The sequence below is a fragment of the Pezoporus occidentalis genome, unplaced genomic scaffold (assembly GCF_034315485.1).
Source record: "Pezoporus occidentalis ecotype Australia unplaced genomic scaffold, CSIRO_AGI_Poc_V1 ctg1, whole genome shotgun sequence".
NCBI lineage: Eukaryota > Metazoa > Chordata > Aves > Psittaciformes > Psittacidae > Pezoporus > Pezoporus occidentalis.
The window spans coordinates 7004738-7022596 of record NW_026912778.1 but is presented as its reverse complement, the minus strand read 5'-3'; the positions used below and the strand labels follow the sequence as shown (position 1 = coordinate 7022596).

The 17859-nt window shown below is 36.5% G+C and overlaps 1 protein-coding gene across 4 annotated transcripts in view; it reads left to right on the top strand.

Annotated features, from left to right (window-relative positions):
• GLRA3 (glycine receptor alpha 3) overlaps nt 1-6053 on the top strand; it is a 74877-nt gene extending 68824 nt beyond the window's left edge. For 2 of the 4 annotated variants that reach the window (XM_062618635.1, XM_062618543.1), the window contains exon 9: nt 5161-6053. In XM_062618635.1, coding sequence (XP_062474619.1) covers nt 5161-5430 — 270 coding nt within the window. In that variant the 3' untranslated portion in view covers nt 5431-6053. Of the gene's footprint in view, nt 1-1856; nt 2128-5160 lie in introns of all 4 variants that reach the window. The other 2 variants (XR_009964764.1, XM_062618718.1) reach the window with 2 other exon arrangements.
• Nucleotides 6054-17859: the final 11806 nt, after the last annotated feature.

The window sequence follows — 17859 nt, the reverse complement described above, 5'->3', positions numbered from 1 at the left end:
AATTTCAGTGCTGGAATGCCCCTCAGACATCAATGAATCAATTTTCTTGACCCAAGTCAGGATCAGTTGTACCTAATTCATCACACTCATAAAAATTGAAAAGCTCTCCTGCAATCTATTCCAATGGTTTAGATTTTTTTTGATGGCTTGTCTAGAAGGAACACAGAACAGAATGCTGCGTTCCTTTATGTAGCCATCTCTACATTTCTTTTCATTCTTCTTTTCTTGAAATATTCCTAGTCTTTTTTTTTTTTTTCTCCTTGACTGGAAATTCACCTATTCTCCTAAATAAATCCATGTAATTCCTCAAAACTCTGTTTGCAACATGAAGCCTAGCCAGTAACAGTCGAGAGCAGGTGAAGGATCACATGGTGTAAGTTATACATTTGTTTATTCAAGCCGGTTTGCCATTTGCCCTTTTAACAACAGCAGGTACTGACCCATACCAAGACTGTGACCTTCCATAACTAACAGGTCTTTTTCCAGAACTACTGCAGAGCCATTCACTTCCCATATTATGTTTGTGAAGTTCATTATTCCTGGCTAAATGTAGTACCTTGTATTTGTACCTACCAACTCTTCTGTATTTCTCTGTCTAAATAATTGAACTCAGCTTTAACTCCAGAGGTATCCCCAGACAAATTTGCAGTTTTTCCCAGGTTGGAGTCTTCTGTAAATTTTACCACACCTATGGGCTGTTCCTTTTCAACGCTGATTAAAAACAAAAGATGACTGAAATCTCTTTTAAAAAGCACATGCTCAAACTCAGATAAACCCTTTGCAGTAAACAAGTGCAGTAAACAAAAGAGCTGCTGAATTATGGGAAATTATACAGTTACACAAAATGTAATTATGTACAGAGCTGTATCAAGACATTTTAGCATCCAAAGCTCATCTATGCTTTTTCCCCCTACAGTCACACCCTCTTTTTTACACCATCTAGTACTTTTGCAGCCTCCCTTCCCAAACAACAGTAACCTCAAGGCGCCTTTTAGTTATAACTAGATATAAACAATCACACCTCAAGGCAATTTTTAGTTATAACTGCACTCTCTGGCTACCATTTTTATAGTTGTAAGTATTGACCTTGCTCAATGACTCCAAATAACTGAAAGACAAATTTCAGAGGCCAAATTCAATTTGCACAGAATAAAAAAAATTTTGAAGCTCTGGGATTGTGTTATAAATACAGTTATAAATAAAAACATAATATGCAGTGTACTCATTTCTGGTTTCCAATAGGCATCACAATAGATATAGGATATTTTTCAAAAAGGCCCTAATTTCTTTGTGGTTACACAAATGGCATAATGAATCCTGAGAACAGGGGAGTTTTTGGTTCCAAATTTGAGATTTCATTCGGTAGTGAGTATATGGTCCATAGTAGTTTGTCTCCATCAGAGAAAGAAATCTGGCCAATGAACACAACTATTTCATAAATATTATATTAGTAATATGATGGAAACATTCCTTCAGAATGAACAAATATTAATTATTCATTTACAGTTACACTCCTTTCAGTATTGAAAGACAAAAGGAAAAAAAATGTCAAAGTTAGAAGTCATACAGGGATACTGAAAAACACCTATAATCAATGCTTTTTCTTATTAGCATTTAGATTGTACGGGGAAAAACATTAACTGTATACATATACTGAATAACACTTTGATTTTAGATTAGTTTTTAATATATCTAGTTTTCAGGAACAGTCAATCTTTTATTTCTATTTTCACAAATCTAAAGATCATGGTATCTTTAGTGAGGAAAATAGACATGCAAACTAGATTGTCTTTAATGGTAATCATACCTCTTTTCTTTTGTTTTCTTTTTGGTCAACCCATCCGTTTTGATGAAAGTATTTTGAGGGAGTTCTTGATGGAAATGAAATCAGTGAATCATTGCAGCTTAGCAATGGCTTGAGATGTACACGACCTATAGACGGAACTTTGCCTCAAATCTACAGTACAAATTTAAGGGTAAACTACGAAGAAGATGTCCCATTTGTCATAATGTGATATCCAATCATTAACAGAGGCCTTATCCTTTTGTCTGAAATAATGTCTTCCCATGTGAACTTCATATACCTTCATTGCTACCTGTATGTGATGACGTGAAATGCTAATAAAGGTACTTGTTTTGTTAATTTTGAAATCCATCTTGATCTCTTTAAGTCTGGATTCAAACATAGTATTAAAATTATACTTCCTGCAACTTCAAAGGAACAGTGACATCAGCTCAAAGAATAATCATTTGCTACCAGATCAGTATTTAAAACCAAACTGTAGTTTGGTTTGTGCAACCAATGTAGTACAAACCAATTCAATAATACTTTTCTTCTCAAAAATTAACAGTAAAAAATATAATATTCAAATAACCAAAACCAAAGCTTCAAATAATTCTTCAAGCTGTTACCACAGCCTACAGCAAAAGGCTATGGAGATACTCTTAGCCCTTATCCATATTACTCCTCAGGAGAAATGTATTATTAAATACATGAATAGAAAACAGCATGGTCACAGGGTCACAGAAACTGACAGCTTTCAATACTTTATTAACTCAAAAGTTAATATCAATAATAAAAGTAACTGCATTTTTCCTGCAAGCACCCTTAGATATGAACCTGGGGCCAAATTAATTTTTTTTCTGCATTATGAACCTGATGGAAAACTTGCACAACCACAGAAAAAAGTTATGGTGATACCTGGCATATTACAATGCTCCAAAGGTGCCGTTTTCTGCATAGCCATTAACCTTAGCCCTTTGGTCTGACTTGGCAGGCTCCAGCCATCCTGCCTGCCCTAAGGGAGACACCATCCAACAAACACTGGGCAGAAATGCAAGATTCCTAGAAGGACCTTCACATCACTTCCTCAACAACAGAGAGCATTTCCAAGAAGCCTGCTCACAAACTAAACTCAGGATGTATACAAGCAAAAAAATAAGCAGAGATCTTGCCTTTATAACATTTTAAGAAACCACTTAATTCAGGAAAACAGAGACAGCAAAATCTTAGCATATAGTACCTCATCTGAAAACATACCTAGCTGAAAGCTGCTACCCAGAAAGTTTATTATCCTTTTGAGTCTGTGCAATCATAAAGCATTGTTTTCTGGAGATGTATGGAAAGATTTAAACTCTGAATTTTATGTATGAAGGTGTTTAAATAGCCAGTTTTGTGTAAATTCTCACACTCATTTGTAACTCATGTTAACTAGAATAAAACTTCAAAACTTTTCTGGAATGCAACTATTATAAAGATGTTGTTTCCCATTCTTTTCTGACAGGAGAGGAACACTTTTATAGTAATTAGATCTTTGGTTTATCACGTCATCAAATAATGACCCTATCATTTTGTATTTCTGTTATTCATTTTCATATTGAAGTCAGTCAGTTATTTTCCCTCCTTTTCTTTCATGTTAATTTTTCTTTTTTGTTTCTATAGGAGAGTTCTAATATAGATTTTAAGTATAGAAATTTCAGTAAACTATATTAGCCTATTAGTTTATTTGATTTACATGTATGAAAAACTATTGCAGTTGGGTAATAATTACAGCTCTGCTGGATGCTCATGATGATTGCCAACTAGTTCACTTCAAAAGTAGTAATTTCTCTGTATTCTTTTGAGACAACTTATTCAACTAATATTGATGATAAACTTCATTGGATTTTTTTTTAAACAAAGTAATTAACAATGGTTCTTGTAGCAAGTACTACTTAAGCAAATATCTAAATATGTCTAGAATTGATTCTCCATTCAAAAACATTTTTAGATTTTCCAAATCTCACAGGCATTTTCAAAATGAAAAATTTAGGAGTTTGGATTTAAACTGTGTTCACTGAGAAACTGTGTTTGCATAAATTAAGAAATTTAAATTAAAAAATGTTTTGGAATTACTGAACTGAAACACTAATTATTTTACTCGCTTTGGTAAACAGTATTTTTTTATCCTTTCATTTTCATTTAAGCTAGGAAGAGCGTCAAAGATATAAAAAATTCTCTACAAAAGCAAAATTGCTGCTTAATTATTTTTTAATACAGAAATTATTTTCAGGAATATTTAAGAAATCACATATACATAACACTTTGTCATACTTCATAAAAGTCTAGAATCCTAAAGCAGCTAGGCTAAATTAGACATGTAACATAGGAAATTCTGAATTTAAAATCAGTATGTAAAAAAAATGTGAAAACCATCAAAATCACATTAATATCCTTGAGTAGCATACATAGTGAAAGAATGCACTGGAATATACTTCAGAACAAACTTTGGTCCAGGCTTCACAGCCTATGTATCATTTATTTGCCTGCATTTGTACCTCCATTATCACTTGAGAATACCAATAGCCATTTAAAGAGAAGTACAAAATGTGTCTCCCCACAGAAGCCACATTCTTGAAATGCATGCTATGAAAATATGTATATCTTCAGATCTCCTAGTTTTGTTTCTGTGCCACATGCTTAAAACCTGCTTTTCCTTACAGCTCCCTGAATGCATATAATGTCTTTGCTAGTTATCCCCTGAACTGTCAAAAGAACAAATCAGAAGAAAAATATGGCCTTAGTTTTCATTAATTTTATTTTAAACTAACACACTTTATATACTATTCTCTTTATCTGATGTATTCACAGGAAGACCCAAAATGAGGCATGCAGATAAGATTAACTAAATATACAGTGACCAAATAGGCAGAATTCTCATTAATATATTTGACATCAACATCATTAGTGCTTCTATAATGAAAATCTCTAGAGGCCAAGATCCCATTTTATTAAGCAACATAGAGATTTAATGGCTGTTGTCTAAAAGACCAGAGTGAAGTTTGCCCACTTGAAGACTGCAGATATTTACTGTAAATGGGGAAAATTAAACTTATGTACCCGACTACCAATAGCTTACTAAATTCTCTCTTTTTTTTAAGTAGATTAGAGAATCTATAAACAAATAGGAAAATTCTGCACTTACTAAGGCTGCTGCAATATTTTTGACAGACATTGACAGGGCTGAAATCTCAACCAGTTAAGATACATAAACTGTGGATTGAAGAAGTCACTGAGGTAATGGTGCAATACGTGCTATTTAGCTGCTGGTAAGATTTCTGTAAGTAGAAAAACATTATTTGACTTTTCTCTTTCCTTTCTTTTCTTTTTTTTCCTAACAGGATGATGATGTAAGGGAAAGTCAGTTTAGTTTTACAGCATATGGAATGGGCCCATGTCTGCAAGCAAAAGATGGAGTGACACAAAAGGGGCCAAATAATCCTGTTCAAGCTGCACCAAAAAGCCCTGATGACATGAGAAAGGTATTCATCGACCGGGCCAAGAAGATAGACACGATATCCAGAGCTTGCTTCCCATTAGCCTTCCTGATTTTCAATATTTTTTATTGGGTAATTTACAAAATCATCAGGCATGAGGACATTCACCAATAACAAGATTAAGGCTTGCAATACATACAGCTCTGTCTGCTATGTTCAAGAGGACGCTTTCTGTTAGAAATGCACATCAGAAGAGTTGAATGGAAGAGTAACACCCAGAGAAGATACATCTGTTATTGCAAACTTTCTGTGTCAAACTAAGTATCAACTCTTTTTCACTGTAAATCACTCTCTATTGAAGCTTTACTGCCAAGTGTTTATACATGCTGTTACATAGTGGTATAATTGTACAATACTCTTTGATGTTTGTTAGATTTTTTTTTAATTCTGGTATATTTTTAATTTTAAAAATGGATTCAGAATACCCTAGGTAAATCCCACAGTATTACAGAATAGATTAGCATTTGAAACCTTTAATTTACTTTAGAAGATAATGAAAAATTACTGATTTGAGATTACAGTTTTAGGGACATTTTCTTGTCTTAAGGATAGTACCTGTGGTTTTGCAATGAGTATATTTGACAGATTTAAGTTATGTAGTTTCTTCAATGAACTTCATATTACTGTTGCCCTGGGAGGTACATGTTAAAATCATCTCAGACAGGGCAAGATATCTGCAGCCTAATAACCAGCATACTACATGATAAATATATCTAAATTTATGAAGTATTTATTTCTGCAAAGGACTTTTTTTTCTTTTAATTGCCTACACTTTGATGATTGAAACCTATAATATTTTTTAATCCTTTTTATATTTTTGGAGGACTTTTTTCTCAGTTGATAAAACTCATCAGCTTGTGAGATAGGCAAAATACATTGAAAATTTGCAATGCTTCATTCTGATTCAACACAAAGATATCTTGTACTAAAACTAAAAGCAAGTAGTCAACTGCTTAACTGAAATATTTGGAGGAAAACTATAGCTGTGTTAATGCACATTTATCGCCTACATTTTACATAAATACAGGAATTCTAATTTAGGAATATATCAAGCTTTCTGTCTCATTCTTTGAAGCATATTGATATGACTTAGGTACTGGTTAAGAAGCACTTCACAATTGTGGAAAAAAAAATGCAGTTCTAAAGCATAAAAAAGGATCTGGGTGGTCTTTTACATTTATTTTACTTCATATAAATAAACAAGAAACAGCTAATAAAACCTTTGGTAAGATCTTTCCTGTTTAGGATTAAACAAGTCATATTAGCTTCTTCTTTGAATTGTAACACAGTAGATCACATTTATGACTTAGTTTGTAGGCAAGTGAGTTTACTTTTGCTGATTTTGTCTATTGTAGAACAGAAACATGCTAAGATACAGAAATATGACATTTAGAACTACAAGGTACTCTAAGTCCAGTACCTGAGGCTGTTTCTCATTACAAATTTATTTTTTTTTTAATATGGTTTAAATTTTTGGTTTGTTGTTCAGAATGTGTATACAAAAGCAAAATCAGCTGGAGGCAAACATCTGGTGCACTGCCAAAGACATGGTGCATATGAAGCAACAGAAGCAATGCAGTTCTGCACTGAGGATTATAACACAGCAACCTTGGGTTTGGTTGGGTTTGCTATTCTTTTCCTCCAAGGATTAGTTAGAGATTTTAAAACAGTAGCCATCAGATTTTGCTCAGCTGTGTCTATAATCCTCCTTTATTTTAAAACTGCATTATTTTTTATAGTTTTACCTCAGTAATGATCTGAACTTAATTCAATTAACTTTAAACAATTATTGTTTGCTGAGGTTGTCTCTTGGTTTTGTTGATCTCTTTATGTGCACATTCCAAAATACATTGTTCACTTATGAAGGTGTGTGAGGGAGTATCATGAACTAATGACTGACATTTCAGTTGGGCTATACTCATCTCTCTCAAAGTTATCTTCAGCTGTATTGCATGAAAAGGAATGTCAGAAAAGTCAACAGTATTTTAATTCTGATGTCAGAAAAGTCAACAGTATTTTATTTAAGGACTGGTTGAAGTACTGGATCCATAATCAAGAGGAAATCATAAAAAATTACATTATCTTGCAGGCTCATCTTTCTTCTAAAATACATGACTTGCACTCAATAAAGAATACTTGAGTGGGTAAATGCATAAAAAAATGCTGACCAGATCAGAATAACTTCTAGTTATTCTAATTTATAACACTTGATTACCAGCTTCATGTTGCCTTTTTCCGAATCATTCAATAGTCTATTGCTCTCATGCATGTAGTACTACCTTATTTCGAAAACTAAAAAATTCCAGTAATGCAGAGCTAAACAAATGTAGGGCTAATTTCTTTCTTCACTCTTTAAGGCAGAAAAAGTCTATGTTCTTAAACAGAGAAATCAGACAGGAAATCTTGAAAGTGATAAAAGAGAGAATTACAAAACTGGCAAAATATAATGGAGTCAGGAGGCACGTAAACTATTAAGCAAGAAGGACAAGATCCTTCATTCATATATGAACATATTACCTCAGTGAGGAGGAAGAACCCTGTATCACATTTCTCTTTGACTAGAGTATGCTAATCTAAGGAAAAATTACAGCATATACATAAAATAAAATGCATAAATCTTCATTATAATTATTTTCTGACCTTCCTAATGGATTGTTATGTACATGTTCTATTTTAAATAGGTGAGATCTGTAGATTTAATGACTGGACCTAGCGCCTAATGTTGTCCCTCAGGACGCATCTATTCAAGCATGCACTATGGTGAGAGAAGAGTGTCTTAGGCCTGGCCAATGGAAGTTATATGCCTTCCTCAATGGAGTTATATTACTCTTACATGGCAAGTTGAGCATACGTTACTTCTATAACTTAAAATTTACATATAATGCTCAGTTTTCTAACAGGAAACATTGAAAATAAATTAATATGTTTAAAACATCATTATGAAAACTCTACAGTGTTGATGGGACATTTTTTTGTTTAGCAATCCATTAATAACAGAAATATTTCAAACAGAGGGGAAAAGTAAAAAAAATGGCTCCATGATGATGTTTTCAAATGCAGGTAACATTTGCTATGTCACTCTGTTGCCCTCAGGTAAATAAAGATTTGCTATTTTGATGTAATGGAACCATAATCTCTCCTGAACTGTTAAGTTTAGGTATTTTTACTGAAACCATAACATTTGCCAACGTAACATAAGCCTCTGCAGTTCCCTAAGCAATGTGTTTTTCAAAAGAAAGAACTTAACTTTTAAATTTCATTTAGATTATTCCTAAATGACTTAATGTAAAAACACATGGTAAAGAAAGAGATAGATGTTATTGAGATAGATAATAAGAAACTTGAAGGCATAAATGCCTACTACTCACCACTAAAGTCTAAAAATGCCAGCCCTCTGTACAAAGCTAGAATAACTATTGTCATCAGCTAAGATTAGTGTGGGAAATTATTCTTTTGTAAAGAATATAATATAATGAAATAGCAGGGAATAGCATTGAATAGCATTAAGAAGAATCAAGAATTGAAAGATACTATGTGGTATTTATCAGACTGCAGTATTAATGCTGCAGTTCTGTGAAAGAGACAGTCGAGAGGCAGAAAAAGAATCATCAGGGAGATAACATTTGATGCAGATGGTACATTGCAGTTCTGCTCCTACATCTAAAAGGACCCCAAAGGCTGAAGTAGCTAGCTACCTCACTTCACTGTCACTGAACCTGGGCTCTGCAGGGTACAGGTCCTCAGCAAAGCCACATAACAAGGCTTCTTGTAAGCACAACCTCTATGTGACAGGCCAATGCAACTTTGTCACAAGTCACTATTCACCCTAGATGCAGATTCTGTGCTGGCCACATCATGTTTTTCTGGTCTTGGTAGTCCAGTCCTATATAAACAAAATACTGTCATTACATCATTGCAATACAAGGAAAACACTGGGAGAAACTGGAGGATCTGGAGGAAAGCTCCAGCTATCAAACAGGTGTCAGTCACCATAAAAGGGGAAAGAAGGAAGCGTAAGATATCCTTGCTACTTTCCCCCATTCCCCGGTATCCTTTCCATAGGTACAGTTGTTCATTTGGAAGCAATAGCTGCAGGGGGAAACAATTTATGTCAACTGCTGCCAAGTTTCTACCTGCACGGACAGAGAATTGAATTCCACACCATCTGCGTTCTTAATGGAAATAAAAGTGCAGCAGGAAGGTTCAGGATGAAAAGCATGGGTTGTGCATAGTATAAAAGGGATCACGGAGAGAGGGAAAGCCCAAAGCAGTGCCTGGAACCTTTCATATGACTGTCTGTTCTTCCTGCACTAAAGAGAGAGACATGGCCAAATACACGTCACCTCTTGTACAGCCAAAACCTTCAGGACTTTGAGAAAGATAGATACACTCAACTACCACACTACCAAACTCCAGCTTAAATTCTGAATAGCAAAATACATTTTATTATTAAAACCATCAACAAAATAGGCTTGCATGGTTAGAGGAATGGCTTATTTTTCTATAACGATGATAAACTTGAGGAGGCTTGAAAGAGAAAGAAAGTGGATACTACTGCAGGTTTACCTATTTTAACACCAAAGTAAAGCACATTCTACTTTCAAAGATTTTTGACAGCAAGCACTACTATTTAAACAGGTTGGAGGAATTCAGGAAGAATGTGGGAATTCTTTTTTCAAGTCAATCATATATTGATTTTCATTGGATTTTCTTTATTAGAGTTTGTTCCAGAATCTTTGTGATGTGTGAGAGATGATTCTGTTTACTCACTAAAAAGACTTATAGTTAGGTGATTTAGTTGTGCACTTTACATGTGAGGAGTAAGGTATTGCTTCCATTTTGTACTATAACCCCTTACAGAACGGCAGGTTGATAATGTAGATAAAAATATAGTATAATAAACTGTATAAAACCTTATATTTTTAATAGTAGGGAAAGATAAATGTCTTCCTTAAGCTTAAAAAAAAGAAAGTATTATTTTTAGCAATAATTTTGTATTAAATAGAAATGAATTTATTTATACAGTTCCTAGCCCAAGTGGAGATGGTTGCAAAAGATAGATATACTTTATGTGCAACTTCTGTTCTCATTTGAACTATCATAGGAACAAACCTAATTCAACAGAGCAGAATTTGGCCTTAAACTGTGAAACTGCTGAACAAGCTATTAATTCATACAGTACTCCTCTGAGGTAGTAAAATAACTTTATCCACATCTTACTGTAGAATGAAATGGTTATTTAGATGAGAACAATATCAGATCATTACAGATTTTTTTCTTTTTGAGACAACTAAGAAAAAAACATAAATCACAGACCAAACTACTTCTTAATAATAAAATGGGTATTCTGTTTCAGAGTGGTTATGGAAAAGGTGCCTTCAGGCCACATACATCACCTACAGTAGTTACTGAAATACTATCAGTTTGGAAGGCTTATGGAAGCAGGTTAGATTGCTAGAAGCAGTGGGTTAAATGCCAGAAGGATGTTGGCTCATCCTGTATTCTTGATATGCTTGAATATTACTGTACTTCTTCACTTTCATCTTTGTGAAATATGCAAGAAACATTTCTTATGTTTGTATTTTAACGTATGACAGAGTGATGTTAACAGATGAAATGGACTAAAGTAGTTACTGATGTTCCATGATGTAATTGTGAGTTGTATAAAAAGAAATTGTGCCATAATCTTTTGACATAAAGGTTTAACATAATATGCAGTACTTTGTGTGTTAGTGATTCTGGCTTTTTAAAGGCTACAGCAAGAAAAAAGAAAAAAACTATTATGATAGTACACTAATGACTTGTCTGTGAGTTTTCCAATTATTCTTCTGTGACTTCTGTCTGATGGCAATTTCATCTCAAAGTACTTCCTTTTTAGTAAATGTGTTGTGCATGGATTTGATTAAATTTCTTTTTATTGTATAACAGTATCATATTGCACTTAAACTGACATTCTCAGCAGACAGAAGTGTTAAAATGTGTGAAACTTATGCTGTCATCCATATCACTGTAGATATTTTGTTCCAAAAAAAAAATAAATAAACTTAACTTTTTTTCAGAAACCATGTATTTATTTTTATGCTATTTTAATGGCAATGGGTTTAAAGTTACAGGAGAAACTATCAACACCATGGGAAAAAAAGGATGAAACCCTTATCAGTAGTTAAGGTGCATTACTGTAAAATACTTCACAAGTAAAAATTTGAGAGAATGAATACGGTGCCTTTGATATATTATTCAGCTTCAAAACACTTTAACAGCATTAATCAAATATGCAAAGAAGTGTTTTTCAGGGAGCCTGATGGGGGATAACAGGCACTGAATTAGGAGTTTCCTCTTCCAAGGCTTCCTTTACAAGTTAGTGGACAGAGATACTTCTGGTGGACAGGCGAAGGATGGGCTCCAGTTCTGACAAGAAAAAACTAACAAAACCCTCATTCTGAAAACTCAAGGAAAGTTTTCTTCCTAAATGGCCATTGAATTAAGTACAGCTACTCCAAAATAGTCCTGCTGATCTTACCATCAAAAAGGCAAAGAAATTCACTTGCAGCAAAATAGTCTTACGGAAATTTCATAGATCCTTTCAGTACTCCTTGATAGACAAACTATTTTCCACAGAACCGCATGATCAGATCGTTGCTATTTATGATAGCTGCTGGTTCAGCAGGTCTAAACTACCTTGTTTTCCCTCAAGCAAAGCATAACTGGTACCAATTCTTTTGTTCACATATGTTCTCAAGCAACAAGGTCATAAAATTACTGGAGTAGCAAATGTTTTCATGCTGAGATGCAGAGTTTCCAAATCATGAAAACTGCAAATACACTGTACCAGATGTACAGCAAGCAATTGAACAAGAAACAGCCAGGTAATGGGAACCAAGAGTCACAATTAAAAGAAGTAACAGATCTTAAAGAGAGCAGTCAGTCTCACCTCTGTGCCTGGCAAAATCTTGGAGCAGATTCTCCTGGAAGGCATGCTAAGGCACAGAAAAAACAACAAAGTCCTTGGTGACAGCCAGCATGGCTTCACTAAGGGGAAATCCTGCCTGACCAATTTGGTGGCCTTCTATGATGGGGCTACAGAACCGATGGACAGGGGTAGAGCAGTTGATGTCATCTACCTGGACTTGTGCAAAGCGCTTGACACTGTCCCACATGACATCCTTGTCTCTAAATTGGAGAGACATCAATTTGATGGATGGACCACTCGGTGGATAAAGAACTGGCTGGATGGCCGCACACAAAGAGTTACTGGTCTCCAGCTCAATGTCCAGCTGGAGACCAGTAACAAGTGGTGTCTCTCAAGGACTGGTGTTGGGACCGGTCTTGTTTAACATCTTTGTTGGTGACATGGGCAGTGGGATTGAGTGCGCCCTCAGCAAGTTTGCCAATGACACCAAGCTGTGTGGTTCGGTTGATACCCTGGAGGGAAGGAATGCCATCCAGAGGGACCTTGACACGCTTGTGAGGTGGGCTGATGCCAGCCTTATGAAGTTTAACCATGCCAAGTACAAGGTCCTACACCTGGGTCGGAGCAATCCCAGGCACAGCTACAGGTTGGGCAGAGAAGAGATTCGGAGCAGCCCTGCAGAGAAAGACTTGGGGGTGTTGGTTGATGAGAAAATGAACATGAGCCTGGTTCAGTGTGCGCTTGCAGCCCAGAAAGCCAACCGTATCCTGAGCTTCATCAAAAGGAGCGTGACCAGCAGGTCGAAGGAGGCGATCTTGCCCCTCTACTCTGCTCTTTTGAGACCTCACCTGGAGTACTGTGTGCAGTTCTGGTGTCTTCAGCATAAAAAGGACATGGAACTGTTGGCACAAGTTCAGAGGAGGGCCACGAGGATGATCAGGGGACTGGAGCACCTCCATATGAAGATAGGCTGAGAAGTTGGGGCTGTTCAGCCTGGAGAAGAGAAGGCTGCATGGAGACTTTATAGCAGCCTTCCAGTATCTGAAGGAGGCCTATAGGGATGCTGGGGAGGGACCCTTCATTAGGGACTGCAGTGACAGGACAAGGGGTAACGGGTTAAAACTTAAACAGGGGAAGTTTAGGTTGGATATAAGGAGGAAATTCTTTCCTGTTAGGGTGGTGAGGCACTGGAATGGGGTGCCCAGGGAGGCTGTCAATGCTCCATCCCTGGCAGTGTTCACAACCAGGTTGGACGAGGCCTTGGGTAACATGGTTTAGTGTGAGGTGTCCCTGCCCACGGAAGGGGGGGTGGAACTTGAGGATCTTAAGGTCCTTTCCAACCCTAACCATTCTATGATTCTATGATTCTATAATATGTGACTGTGTTGCATCTAATTTTTTACACAAGTTGAGGAGATTACCCCAAAACTGGACACAGTGCTCCAGGTGTGGTCCTACCAGTGCTGAGTACAGGAGAATGATTACCTCCCTGAACCTTCTGGAAACACTCTTAACACACAAAGGAAACCATTAGTCTTTGCCACAAGGGCACATTGCTGGCTCATGTTCACCCCTCAGGTCCTTTTCTGCCCACCTGCTTTCCAGTTGGTCACCACACACCAGCGCATGACATTGTTGCTTCCCAGGTGCAGAACTCTGCACGTTCCCTCACCATAGTGAAAAACTTTTCTTGTAGTGTTAGTGTCCACTTAAGTAATCTGCAGTTAAAACCTCTGCTGAGGCAGTGAGCTCAGCCTGAAACCCACTTATGTCACATGCCTGAATTGACTGATGGCTTGGCTTTGCGAGCAAAGATTTGGGAAGGGCTTTAACCACGCTTACTACAAGCACAATGACCAAGGGCATGTGGGACATGCAAATCTGATTGGAAAAAAAGGGTCCTTAGGCAGTCAGAAAGTGTCCAACCAGGACTGTCATAACCTGAGCAATCTCGAGCAACCCCTGTGCTGGTCCACCCGCATGCAAGGCTGGATCTGCACCTTCCCATGCACCTTGTCACCTACCGTTTTGACCCTCGCCTGTCCATACAGACAAGTGAGAGTAAGCATTACTCCCTTAGCAAACCACATAACACACCTGATCTGCCTTTAAAAACCACCCTGTTACTTCGGATATGTTTAGTCACTCTCATTAGGCATGCTCAGTACTACAAAAAACATTCAAAGGGTTTTTTTCCGAAAAGGCACATGATATAGCAGTTTGCTTGCCATCACATCAAGTAGGAGTAATCCACATGTAGATGTATTCAATCAGAACAAGCCCACACATTACTATAATTCGGCTAACTTATTTAAAGTAAGAGGATATTGTTAACTATTAAAAATTTCAATTATATTTGATGGCATTATATGCAAAAAAGGCTTCTCTTCTGTTGTGGTTTAAGCCCAGACAGTAACCCAGAACCACACAGGAGCTCGTTCACTCTCCCCTCTTCCTCCCCCTGTTCCCAGAGGGATAGGAAGGAGAATTGAATGAATGTAACTCCCACAGGTTGAGATAAGAACAGCCCAGTAACTAAGGTATAACACAAACCACTACTGCTACCACCAATTATAATAATGACAAGGGGAATAACAAGGGAAGAGAATACAAGCGCTCACCACTCACTGACCGATACCCAGCCCAACCAAGCAGTGGTCTAGCCCTTCCAGGTAACTGACCCCAGTTTACATGCTGGGCATGACATGCTGTGGTATGGAATACCTCTTTGGCTAGTTTGGGTCAGGTGTCCTGTGTCTGCTTCCTCCCGGGTTCTCCTCCGCCCTGGCAGAACATAAGACTCAGAAAGTCCTTGGTCAGAGTAAATATAACTTAGCAACAACTAAAAACATCGGTGTTATCAACATTGTTCCCAGGCTGAAAGTCAAAACCACAGCACTGCACCAGCTACTAAGAAGGAGAAAAACAACTGCTACTGCTGAACCCAGGACACCTCCCCAAGCATTTCTTATTTCATTGCAGCATCCTCATTTTTTAGGAAAGTATAAATTGCACCAGAAGATGGCTCCCTCTCATACAGATTGAGGGATACGTGATTGTCTGCATTTTGTTCCAGGAAATGAACTTCCACAAAATACAGTCTTCATCTAGAAACTCCATGCACTGACATTCATTGTTAAGAAGGAAATTTATAAAGCATAAACACTATTCATGTTACAAATCACACTTCATTTTGAAAACATTCTGCAAATGTTCTGAGGTGGTACTGTCTTAGAAACAAAACTAGCAGATGTTAATTTATTAAGAACAAAACCAAGGGTTTATGTCTAAATACACTTGAAAATGTAAAGGTTTGTGGACCTAAATATTTTATGATATAAAAATAGCATTTTAAAACAAACACCAATAATTTGTCTGTTGGTTGTCAAATACTTATTGCTACAGACATGATTTTTTCCAAGAGAAAATGAACAAGTAAACAATTTTTAAATCAATCTTTTAAAAAATAAAGATGAAATCAATAATTTAGACTCTGCTCCCAAATCTGCTAAAGTTAGAAGGTCTTTGGAGTACATTCCTCATGTTAAGGATGTCTTCAGAGCACAGGTACAGGTAAAAATACATCAGTTATTGGCTATGCAGAACAGCTATCCCACAAGATATATGCTGTTATGCTGTAATAAATGCAAAGAAGGAAGCATATATGGCTTTTACTGAGGAACATATAACATTATATTACATCTAAAATGAGGTGAGCATATCCACTTCAACAATGTAAACAGTGTGAACCTGTAACTCAGTGTGCCTTGCAATAGCTTGTTGTGTCACCACCCTCTCGATTTCCTAGCAGGCTTCACCCATTTACACATCCACGGAACAAATATGAGTAAGAGCACCCAAAACTTTCATCTGAAATGATAGTAAAGATATTAGTATAGATAGATACCAAAGGATAGTTGTAGACTAGAATAGGTACTACAGTGCACCACTAACATCCATTTATTGTTTTTATTCAATGTCTCAAGAGATTACAACATATATTCTCTTTCATAATTTAGATGCAGAATGAAGACTATTAATTTTTACTCTAATACTAGTTAATAAATTGCCTGCCAAAAGTTAAAGACTTATATATTTAAGATTAAGGTAGCAGTATTTGCAACTTAAAAATCAGTGAGCATTGTATTTGTTGCCTTCTTTCTTTTTTGCCCCAGGCTTTGTAGGCTCTCCTGAATGATGAGTCAACTAAATTACCTTGACGTAACAATCAACTGTATTATTATATTTAACTGTATTGCCAATAAAAGCAGCTCAGTAAAAAGAAGAACATATCTCACTTTAATAGGAAACTTATCAATTTTATACAAATGCTTTCAGAGGTTATACAGAAACAATTTTATACCAACAGAGTTTAAAGAAGATAAATTTAAAAGCACTTTCAGAAGCGTTCTATCACATTTTCAGTAGCCTCAGACTTACTTAAGGTTTCTAAGTGCCAAAAAAAAAGCTCCCTGAATTTTGTTATTGCAAATATATGAGACCAAGTAACTTTGAGAAGAGTTTTGAAGCAGTACCAAAGCAGCTTCTAGGTGAATGAACATAGAAAAGTAATAGCTCTTTCCCTCATTTCCTCTTTTTTCCCCCAATAGCTTTGTATTTCACAGCAAATCTGGTCCATCTAGGAGACTAGGGCATTCCTGAAGGATTTTGCTCAACAGTTGTAGTGCAAGGTATCACTGGTTCAAGTCTCAACTGGGTTATGGGTTGTGTCAGGAGTTCAGTGTTCAGGTAAAACCCCTTTGTGAGAGCTCCTTGCATATTGACCTGAGTTGATTTCACCCCTCTATTAATTCTTTTATTCCTTAATAACACCTTCAGAATGCTGCTTTCATTTGAGAGGCAGTACATCCCATCACCATCTGACATAGAGCTAAGTGTATTAAACTGTTCTGTTATGCCTACTCCCCTTGAAATCATTTCTCCCACTTCATCAGCATCAACATTTCACACACCTACTCCACTTGTAGAACAATTATATTGTCTTTTCATATTCTCAAACTTCTAATACTTCATTTTTAGCTAAAAAACTCATGCTTGTGCTCCCACTCTGGCTCCCCCTGTAAGGTAAAGTATGGACCCAGCTTAACACAAAAAGCTGTTCTCTTCCCTGACACCCCAGGCAGCCACTTGGGATAAGAGTTACAAGAAAATTCAGGTACTTAGATCCCTCTCACACCTCTTCCCTTCCTTCCTTTACTACCTAATCTTGGAAAAAGTTCTCAGTTTTCAGTGTTAACCTGACCAAGTCATGCCTAAAGTCTTCTATAGGCACCTTATTCACTACACATTTTCAAAGTACAAAACTTCTGTCTAAATCCCATCAGAATTTACAAAATTTATTTATTCCTTCCCTGGTTTCACTTGAGGGGTACAGTTCCTTTGGGATGAACCAAGGGACATCTGGACAATCTCTGTAAAAACACAGAAAATCCTATACACTGTCTTTTACTGATCACCCTCATAATCTCTCTGAAACCTTTACTAGCTCTCAATCCAACCATACCTTATTCTCTAATATTTATGAGATGGCTGCAGGGTAATCCCAAGGTACAGGCATTGTTTGCTCATCTGTGAATTTTACAAGGTTTCTTAACCTGTCTAAAATTAAAGCA